At 36.9% G+C, this 11,369-nt stretch overlaps 1 protein-coding gene across 1 annotated transcript in view; it reads left to right on the top strand.

Annotated features, from left to right (window-relative positions):
- AK5 (adenylate kinase 5) overlaps positions 1-11,369 on the top strand; it is a 298,444-nt gene that overhangs the window by 15,984 nt on the left and 271,091 nt on the right. Inside the window, exons 4-5 of the mRNA XM_032296561.1 lie at positions 1,008-1,177; positions 1,290-1,403. Coding sequence (XP_032152452.1) covers positions 1,008-1,177; positions 1,290-1,403 — 284 coding nt within the window. The remainder of the gene's footprint in view (positions 1-1,007; positions 1,178-1,289; positions 1,404-11,369) is intronic.

Genomic DNA, 11,369 nt, shown 5'->3' with positions numbered 1-11,369 from the left:
TAGCCTCCTGAGTAGCTGGGATTACAGGCATGCGCCACCATGCCCAGCTAACTTTTTGCATTTTTTTTTTTTAGTAGAGACGGGGTTTCACCATGTTGACCAGGATGGTCTCGATCTCCTGACCCTGTGATCCACCCGCCTCGGCCTCCCAAAGTGCTGGGATTACAGGCTTGAGCCACCGCGCCCGGCCCTAAAACTTCCTTTTGATTTGCAAAGTAATCTGGTGATTAATTCATTTTGATTTCATTTTTATATATGACAAAAGATAGGGATCTAGTTTCTTTCTTCTGTATACGGATATCTAGTTTTTCCAGCATCATTTATTGAAGAGACTGCCTTTTACTAAGTGTGCGTTCTTGGCATCTTTGTGGAAAATGAGTTCACTGTAGGTGTGGGGATTTGTTTCTAGGTTCTCTATTCTGTTCCATTGGTCTATATGTCTGTTTGTATATTGCATGAAACTTTTGAATTCAAAGGATATAAGTCAAGGACATGCATAGCAAACAGATTTCAGAAAAGATTTAAATAAGCTGTGTAAATACTGATGGGCCTTTGTCTAAAAATAGTAGTTACATTTCACCAAATTACACATTAACTCTTTGCTGACATAGAGTCTATTATTGTTATTTTGACCATTGTCTTTTATATCCCACAGATTTTTCTCTGAGTACAGAGGGAAAAAATGTTAGATTTTTTGTAGAAAAATAGTCAAGATTTCTTTCAACTACACTGTTTAAAAACTTTTTTAAAAAATTAGCTATTTGCTCAAATAGGTAGAGGAAAATTTGTCTCTCTCATTTAATATAGTTGGTCAAGACAGTTCTTTCCTTGACAAAGTCTCTACTTGCTTTATATTCAAAGGCAGCACTGAGAATGCCACAAATGGAACCATTAACCACTCTGCCTTGGTGACACAGAATCTGTATCCCAGATAAAAATAGTAATTGTATAAAAGGGAGTTTCTTATTGTAGCAGAAGGTCACAGTTTTGCCTGTTTTAAATACTAGGTGGTCCAGGAAGTGGAAAGGGTACTCAGAGTTTGAAAATTGCAGAACGATATGGATTCCAGTATATTTCTGTGGGAGAATTATTAAGAAAGAAGATCCACAGTACCAGCAGCAATAGGAAATGGAGTCTTATTGCCAAGATAATTACAACTGGAGAATTGGCCCCACAGGTACTGCTGTGTAATTTTCCTCTATTCTGCAAAATGTTTTCATACCAATTGAGTATACTAAGTTTAACTGTGTGGTTTTGTTTTTTTTTTTCATCCTTTCTCTTTATAAAAGGAAACAACAATTACAGAGATAAAACAAAAATTGATGCAAATACCTGATGAAGAGGGCATTGTTATTGATGGATTTCCAAGAGATGTTGCCCAGGCTCTATCTTTTGAGGACCAAGTAAGAATGTCTCCTTATATTTTAAATGAACTAGTTTTTGCTTAAAATTCTGGGAATAAAAACAAAAAGACTTCTTGGAAGACTTATGGTGCTTTTGAATGAATTCTGGTCTGAAAACAGGCAAATACATCAGTATGGGTTGGCAGAAGGTCATTTCTTTGGTAAACACTTAAAAATTGAAGACAGTCTCTGCCAAAAAGAATGATAACTAATAATGGAATTCTTTTTATTGAAAAATGCAAATCTCTCTAAAATTTATTTCAAAATACTTTTCATACAATTGTTTTTTTAATCTTGAATTACTAAAAATAAGCCTTATTCAGTACTGTCCAGGGATGTAAAGCATTACCCTACAGTTATATTCATGCCAACTAAGGAAACTTCCTTTGGGTTGTGAAATACTGAACCACCTACATAGATTAAGACAGGGCTCAGTTGCCAAAATTTGGGTAGGCTATGCCTGCTCAACCCCCAACACATCTGTTTTAAAGGAAAATAAATAAATTTAAATATTTTATATATCTATTTAAGCTTTAAAAAGCTTAAGTTACTGATTTTTCATTAAAAAAAATTTAAGATTGGCCAGGTGCAGTGACTCATGCCTATAATCCCAGCACTTTGGGAGGCTAAGTTGGGCAGATCACAAAGTCAGGAGTTTGAGACCAGCCTGGGCAACACAGTGAAACCCTATCTCTACTAAAATACAAAAAATTAGCTGGGCTTGGTGGCAACGCCTGTAATCCCAGCTACTCAGGAGGCTGAGGCAGGAGAATCAGTTGAACCCGGGAGGCAGATGTTGCAGTGAACTGAGATTATGCCACTGCATTCCAGCCTGGGCAACAGAGCTAAACTCCGTCTCCAAAAAAAAGAAAAATTTTAAGGCTGGACACAGGGACTCACCCCTGTAATCCCAACACTTTGGGAGGCCAAGGCAGGTGGATGGCTTGAGTCCAGGAGTTCTAGACCAACCTGGGCAACATGGCAAAACCCCGTCTCTACAAAAAAGCACAAAAAATTAACCAGGCATGGTGGTGCACATCTGAGTAGCCTCAGCTACTCAGGAGGCTAAAAGAGACGGGTAGAGTTGCTTGAGACCAGGATGTCCAAACTTCAGTGAGCCAAGATGGTACCATTGCACTCCAGCCCAGCAATACCCTGCTTCAAAAAAAAATTTCTTTTAATTACAGAAGTAATATATGCTCATAGAAATTTTAAGTCTGTCTGTAAAATGCGAAATCCTATCAACACCCTCCCATTCCGCTGCTCCTGCTCCCCTGAGAAATAGAAGTACTGTTAAGTTTGTTATGTATTCTTCTAGACCTTTTCCTATACTTACACACATACGTACATGTATGCACACAGGTGCACATGCTCATCATATACAGAATCATTCTAAATTTTCATAATGACTTTCTAAGGTATTTCAGTGTTGAATGAGAGGATCTTTTTCTACAGACCCTTTCCAACCAGATATAATTCATATTTAAAATTTTTGCCAACCTGATAAGTGGTATTTTATTTTTTAAATTTGCATTTCTTGGGTTACTATTAAGGTTAAGTATATTTTCATACATTCATTGGCCATTGGTATTTCTTCTCTATGCAAATTGCATGTTTGCCTTATCCCATTTTTCTACAGACTTGTTTATCTTTTTATTTCAAGGAGCGTTTAACATATTACATATATTGTATTATAAAGTATTAGGTAAAATAAGATGTCAGTTTGTGTATCACACGAAAGAAGCCTGGAATTGGGCAGTTGCAAGCCAGAGGTAGCTTTACAAAACGTTTTTCTTAATATTGCCATTAACCATCTTGGATCGCCTATTACACTAGCATGTCTGTATCCCTTTCTTAGGTTTCTTCTCCCACCATAAATCCAGAACTTCTGGTGCTCAGTCAGCCTAGGAGCTTGGTCCTAATTGTTCTGGCTTTGAAGAGAGAAAAACTGGAAAGTATCTGATGAAGTTTTGTTATTGCTGTTGCTGCCACATGTGATATTGCTGTTGAAAGCGGGTGCTATGGCAGCCATTCCGTGTGATTCTTGATTATTGGTAGAAGTGTGATAGGCAGGCAGGCAGGCATTGCCACCCAAACCTGGTTCCCCTGCACACATATTGAATGTGCTAAACTTGGTAGGTACAAGCAGATGAAGCTACTTGATTTTTTTCTTTATCGCTTTTTAGACATGCTATGTTGAATATCTTCCTTTTTTGTTGAAAAATAACTCAGGAAGAGTCCCTGGCTTTTCTGGTCACTGAAAAAACAAAAGGTCTCATTTTCAGCTCTTAAAAAGTCCAGTCCAGTCCAATCTAAATCAAACTTTAATTTCTCACTCACTTTAACATATCTCTGCTGTCCCCAGCTTGGACCAGATTCAGGCTCAGAAACCTAAGGCGGTATCTCAGCATCCTGAAATTCCTACTCATGTGACTTGCAGTAGGTGGGAGAGGGAAGAAAGGGAGGATTCTTGTCTACGTAGGGAAGAAGTAGGAAAAGCATAACCCGCCGGCAACTCTCTCTGGGTACCTGATCAATCTACATCTTCTCTTATAGAGCCTAATCATGAGTAACAGTACTGATTTGGGGTCTGTTAGCAAATTTTATAGGATAGTCTGTTATCTCTGTAGAATATGCAGTAACTTACATTTATTGTTCTCAACCACACTTCTGAGGCTGAAAACATCCAGTTTAACATCTTCTTAGGTTGGAATTGTAGCAGCCTGGAGAGTTTTGCCACTGTGGGCAGTACAGAGGTGTCTGAGGTCAATGTCTCCTTTGCCCATCCCATAGGAGTTAAGCAGGTACAGAGGCAAAGCTGAAGTGTTTATGTAAAGTAGTGTTAGGATCAGCCCTGATTATTCCACACCCTATGTAGGCTCAAACTTCAGGGGTGTCTTTTTTTCTGCTACCACTTCTGACCCCAAATGTGTGGGGTCTTCCACACCAATTCTTCAATTCTCCAACACCAACCGGATGCCTAAGAATTCAGTTCGACTTGGATACTATCCACAGTTAGTTCAGACCCCACAGGTTAAGAGCTCAGTTCCATAAGCCTGTTTCTGCTTCAGACATCAGTTACAAGTCCCAGCAACCACCTGTACTTCTGATTGGCCGTCTATAAATTAAGGGTTTTCACAACACTCTCCATAGGTTGTATAATTCACTGATGTGACTCAGAACTCAGGAAAACACATTTACTGGTTTATTATAAAGGCTACAGCTAAATGTACATTTTTATTATGCTGCATCTCCTCAAGGGTTTGCTTTAACTAATTTTTATTTGTTTGTTTTTTAGTGCAAATGTTAGGTACATTCATTCCAACATTTTCTCCAAGATTTCCTCATAGATCTGGGGTGTGAGAAGAGGTGAATTTCTGATGTCAGCCATATATGGGTGATGGTCAGACCATTGTAACAAAAGGCCTTAACACTTAAATGGCTTTAGGATGAAAAAGTGTATTTTTCCTCTTTTGGAATAGACTCCATGTTAACAGTCCAGCTTGATTGGGCAGCTTTTTTCCTTGAGGTCATTTAGGGACCATAGTTTGTCCCAGGTTTGTTTTTCTGCCATCTCCTAGGACACTGTCAGTGGCTGTGTGGTTGAAACAGGGTTGTCATCACATATGGGTTCCAGCTGGCATGGAAGGGGAAGAGAATGTGAAGGTCTGACGTCTCAAATCTGGAAGTGACATCCATCGTTTCTGCTCACATGGCATTGCTGAGAATTTAGTCCTGTTGGAATTGGGAGGAAGGCTGGGAAGTAGGGTCCAGCTGGGCAGCCAGGTGCCTGGCAGCAATGTTATCACCATGGAAGTCTGAGAGAACTCACTAGCAGTTTCTCCCATGGTTTGCCTCTCTGGCCATGCAAATGCCCACCTCCTCCCTTCTTCCCACACATACAGTGTACTCACTCACTCCCCAAGTAAAACAACCAGAGTCCCATCATTTAGTTCAAAAGTGGAGAATCTCTACTGTATATATGGTTTTCTTCATCAGGCCTAGCTTTGACTCCTCATACTCAGCTACCTATAAACTGAATTTCAAGTTATCTTCCTTGTCTACCACTAATAAACAGTGGAGGAGCAAGCCTAGGACAAGCAAAATAAAGGCTCCTGTTCAGAAAAGGAAAGTTTGAGAATATACAGTATTCAGTGAACCAGAGTGAATCCTGTTAGGCAGGGATTGCAAAGGGCCCTTGCCCTGGCAGTGCCTCTGAGAACTTCTTCCTTGTCCATTATCTGCATGACACGTTGAAGTGGTATATTGGAACCTATTATGCTCTCCTTTCCTTTCTTTTTTTTTTTCCAAGGGACAAGATCCTTCTCTGTCAGCCAGGGTGGAGTGCGGGGGCACCATTGTAGCTCACTGCAGCCTTGAACTCCTGGACCACACTTGGCTAGTTAAAAAAAAAATTTTTTTTTTTTGTAGAGACAGGGGCTCCCTATATTACCCAGGCTGCTTTCAAACTCCTAGCCTCAAGTGATCATCCTGTCTCAGCCTCCTAAGTGCTGAGATTACAGGTGTGAGCCACCACAATTGGCTGAGACCTATTTTTTTTAAAGCCTTTTTTTTTTTGGCTAAAATTACGTTTACTTTGGTAAAAACTATTTCTTTCCAAATTTGGTAGATTTCCTCTCAAAAAGAAGAAAAAACAAAAAGCATCCAGTCCATGCTAGTAACTATACCATAAGTTCTTTTCCAGAGATCGTTATTAAGTTGCTTTATTTCTTTTTTTTCCTATTTTTCTTTTTCTTTTTATAGATTGAGGGTACAAGTGCAGTTTTGTTAGGTAGATATATTGCATAGTGGTGATTTCTTTGTTTTCCCATTTTGATGACAATTACCTTGAGGCCACCTAAAACAGCAGGCTTGGGTAGAAAGACAACATCCTTAGTCTAGGTTTGGCTTCAGAGCTAGTTGCCCTTTTTTTGATGGTAGTGGTGGATTAATGGGAATTCTTTTTGCAACAGCCTCATCTCCTGCTGTTTGGAGGTATACAAGCAGTTGGCTTTTTTAACCTTGTGAAATCTTAAATCACTGGATACTTTCTTTTTTCTTACATCTGCTTGCAAAGTAGTCAATTCTTTCTTGAGTTTATCCATTTCTTGTAATATGTTGCTAAACACAGCAAAGAGCAGTGAACATACATGGACACTCTAGCTGTTTCCAGCCATTTCTTTAGCTATAGGCTTCATTGGAACGTGGCCTGCCTCCCAAGTTGTCACAGTAATAATGGTGTTATGCAGTGACATAACAGGGGTTATCAACTTTCCACCCTAAAATGTCTGGGCCCTTCCTACCCAAGCAAATTAATGCCACATATTTTAGGGTTTTTGATATAGTAGCATCCCCCCATTTATGTGAATATTGTCTGTATTACTTAGAGTAAATCCCAAGTGCTATAATAAAAAGATACAATGACACAGTAGCATAGTCCAGAAACTTATTTCTCTTTTACATAATGGATGGCCTCACCGTGAATGAGGGGAGGGCAATTTCAGTCCTCACATTCATTCAGAGATGCAGGGTTTTTTCCAGCTCATTGTCCTTCTAACTCTACAGCAACCATTCTAAAATTTTAGTCACTGGACCTCTTTGCACTTTTAAAAAATATGAAGGACCTCTAAAAGCTTTCATTTATTTGGGCTGTATCTATTAATATTCACCCTATGAGAAATTTAAACAAATTTAAAAATAAGTATTTATTAATTCCTTCAAAATAACAATAAATCCATATGTTAACCTGAATAACATATCTTTAGAAAAGTAACAATTTTCCAAAACTTAAAAAGTGATGAGAGAGACATTGCTTTATATATTTGCAAATCTCTTTAACTTCTAGCTAATAGAAGAGAGTTTTATTCTCATATCTGCTTTTGTATTCAAATTGCTGTGATATCACACTTCCTGTAGCCACCACAAAACTCCAGTGTACCTTTGTGAGAAAATGAAAGTAAAAATAGGCACATAATGTCATAGTATTAGTAGAAAAATAGTTTGACCTGTGACCTTCTGGAAGGAGTCTTGATGATCCCCAGAGGTCTAAGAGCACATTTTGAGAGCCACTGCCCTGGGACATTGTAGATGTCTGCATGGTGAAAGCTAGGTCACTGCCATGGCCAAGTTCCAGCTGAGTGGAAGCAGAAAAGAGTGCAGAGGAGATATGCTCAAATTCTTTTTTAAACTTTTTTTGACTTTTGTGGGAACATAATAGGTATAGGTACTTATGGGGTACATGAGATATTTTGATTCGGGCATGCAATTTGAAATGAAGAATGGAATATCCATCCCCTCAAGCATTTATCCATTGAGTTGCAAACAATTGAAGTACACTCTAAGTTATTTTAAAATGTACAATTGTTATTGACTGTAGTCACCCTATTGTGCTATCAAATAGTAGGTCTTATTCATTCTTTCTAACATTTTTTGTACCCATTAACATCCCTGCCTCCACCCCGGACACACCCATAACCCCCTATTACCCTTCCCAGGCTCTGATAACCATCCTTCTACTCTCTGTCTATATGACTTCATTTGTTTTGGTTTTTAGATCCCACAAATAAGTGAGAACATGTGATATTTGTCTTTCTATGACTGGCATATTTTACTTAATATATTCACTGCCAGTTCCATTCATGTTGTTGCATATGACAGGATTTCATTCTTTTTTAGGGTCAAATGGTACTCCATTGTATATATGTACCACATTTTTTTTAATCCATTCATCTATTGATGGGCACTTAGTTTACTTGCAAATATTAGCTATTGTGAACAGTGCTGCAACAAACATAGGAGTGCAGATATCTCTTCGATGTACTGATTTCCTTTCTTTTGGCTATATACCCCGCAGTGGGATTGCTGGATCATATGGGAGCTCCATTTTTAGTTTATTGAATGAGCCTCCAAACTGTTCTTCATAGTGGTTGGACTAATTAAATCCCCATAAACAGTATACAAGGATTCCCTTTTCTCCACATCCTTGCCAATGTTTGTTATTCCCTGTCTTTTGTATATGAGCCATTTAACTGGGGTGAGATGATATATTATTGTAGTTTTGATTTGCATTTCTCCGATAATCTGTTGAACACTTTTTTACACGCGCATTCGCCATTTGTATATTGTCTTTTGAGAATGTCTATTCAAATCTTTTGCCCATCTTTTGATTGGATTATTAGATTTTTTTTATAGAGTTCTTTGAGCTCCTTGTGTATTTTGGATATTAATCCCTTGCCCAAGGGGTACTTTGCAAATTTTTTTTTGCAACCCACCATTCTGTGGGTTGTCTCTTTACTTTGTTGATGGTATTCTTTGCTGTGCAGAAGCTTTTTAATTTGATGTGATCCCATTTGTCCATCTTTTCTTTGGTTGCCTGTGCTTATGGGGTATTGCTCAAAACATTTTTGGCCAGACCAATGTCCCGGAGATTTCCCCCAGTGTTTTCAGTAGTTTCATAGTTTGAGGTCTTGGATTTAAGTCTTTAATCTATTTTGATATTATTTTTGTATATATGGTGAGAGATAAGGTCTAGTTTTATTTTTCTGCATATGGATTTCCAGTTTTCCAAGAACCATTTATTAAGACAGAAAGAGGCTGACTTTTCCCAATGTAGGTTCTTGATACCTTTGTTGAAAATGACTTCACTGTAGATGTATGGATTTGTTTCTGGGTTCTCTATTGTTCGATTGGTCTGTGTTTCTGTTTTCATGCCAGTACCACGCTGTTTTGGTTACTACAGCTCTGTAGTATAATTTGAAGTCAGGTAATATGATTCCTCCAGTTTTCTTCTTTTTGCTGAGATATCTTTGGTTATTCTGGGTCTTTTGTGGTTCTATATAAATTTTATAATTTGTTTTTCTGTTTCTGTGAAGAATGTAATTGGCATTTTGATAGAGATTGCATTGAATCTCTAGGTTGCTTTGGGTAGTATCAATATTTTAACCATATTGATTCTTCCAATCAATAAATATGTAATTTTTTTTCATTTTTTGGTGTCTTCAGTTTCTTTCATCAGTGTTTTATAGCTTTCCTTACAGAGATATTCATTTGTTTTGTTAATTCCTCAGTATTTAATTTTATGCGTAGCTATTATAAATAGGATTACTTTTAAATTTCTTTTTCACATTGTTCACTGTTTGCATATAGAAATGCTACTGATTTTTCTATGTTGGTTTTGTATCCTGCAACTTTACTGAATTTGTTTATCAGTTCTAATAGTGTTCTGATGGAGTCTTTAGGCTTTTTCAAATGTAAGATCTTATCATCTGCAAACAAGGGTAATTTGACTTCTTCCTATTCAATTTGGATGCCATTTATATCTTTTTCTTGTTTAATTGCTCTAGCTAGGACTTCCAGTACTATGTTGAATAATGGTGGTGACAGTGGGCATCCTTGTCATGTTCCCAATCTTAGAGGAAAGACTTCAGTTTTCTCCATTCAGTATGATATTAACTGTGGGTCTGTCATATATGGCTTTTGTTATGTTGAGATATCTTCCTTCTATCTCCAGTTTTTTGAGGGTTATTTTTTTGTCATTAAGGGATGTTGAATTTTATCAAATGCTTTTTCAGTATCAAAGAAATGATCATGTGATTTGTACCCATCATTCTATTGATATGATGTATCACGTTGATTGATATATGCATGTTGAACCATCTTTGCATCCCAGGGATAAATCCCTCTTGGTCATGATGAATGATCTTTCTGACGTATTGTTGAATTCAATTTGCTAGTATTTTTTGAGGATTTTTGCATCAGTATTCATCAGAGACATTGGCCCTTAGTTTTATTTATTTATTTTTTTTTTATATGTCTTTCTCTGGTTTTGGTATCAGGGTAATACTAGCATTGTAAAATGACTTTGGAATTATTTCCTTCTCCTCTATGTTTTGGGATAATTTGAATACAATTGGTAATAGTTCTTCTTTAAATGTTTGGTAGAATTCAACAGTGAAGCCATCTGGTCCTAGGCTTTTTCTTAACGGTGAGACTTTTTATTGCAGCTTTGGTCTTGTTACTTGTTATTGGTCTGTTCAGATTTTGGATTTCTTCCTGGTTCAATCTTGATAAGTTGCATACATTTAGGAATTTATTCATTTCCTCTAGATTTCCCAATTTATTGTCATACAGCTGCTCATAGTAGCCACTAATGATCCTTGAGTTTGTGCAATATCAGTTGTAATGTCTTATTTTTCATTTCCAATTTTATTTATTTGGATCTTCCCTCTTTTTACCCGAATCTGGCTAAAAGCTGCAGATGTTTTCTTTGTCAGTTTTGTTTTACTTTTCATAAAACCAAATTTTTGTTTCTTTGATCTTTTTTGTTGTTGTTTTTCATTTGTTTTATTTCTGCTCTGATCTTTATTTATTTACTTCTACTAATTTTTTGTTTGATTTATTTTCACTTTTTTTTAATTAAAGATGCATCTTTAGATTATTTATTTGAAGATTTTCCTGTTTTTGCATGTAGGCATTTATAGCTTCAGACTTCCCTCTTAAATACTGTTTTTGCTATATCCCTTAGATTTTGGTATGTTTTGTTTTCATCATCATTTGTTTCAAAACTTTTTTTAGTTTCCTTCTTAATTTCTTGTTTGACCCACTGGTCATTCAGGAGCATAATGTTTAATTTCCCTGTATTTGTATTGTTTCCAGAATTCCTCTTGTTATTAATTTTTATTTTTATTCCATTTTGGTCAGAGAAGATGCTTGATATTATTTCAATTTTTAAAATGTTTTAAGACTTATTTTGTGACCTAAAATATGGTCTTTCCTTGATAATGATCCATGTGCTGAGGAAAAGAATGTGTATTCTGCAGCTCTTGAAGGAAATGTTCTGGAAATAATCTATTAGATCCATTGGTCCATACTGCAGATTAAATCTGAAGTTTCTTTGTTGATTTTCTGTCTGGAAGATCTGTCCAATGCTGAAAGTGAGGTGTTATAGTCTCCAACTATTACTGTATT

The sequence above is a fragment of the Sapajus apella genome, unplaced genomic scaffold (assembly GCF_009761245.1).
Source record: "Sapajus apella isolate SASKATOON/1434 unplaced genomic scaffold, GSC_monkey_1.0 scaffold36, whole genome shotgun sequence".
Classification (NCBI taxonomy): Eukaryota; Metazoa; Chordata; class Mammalia; order Primates; family Cebidae; genus Sapajus; species Sapajus apella.
This window is presented reverse-complemented; position numbering and strand designations above follow the sequence as displayed.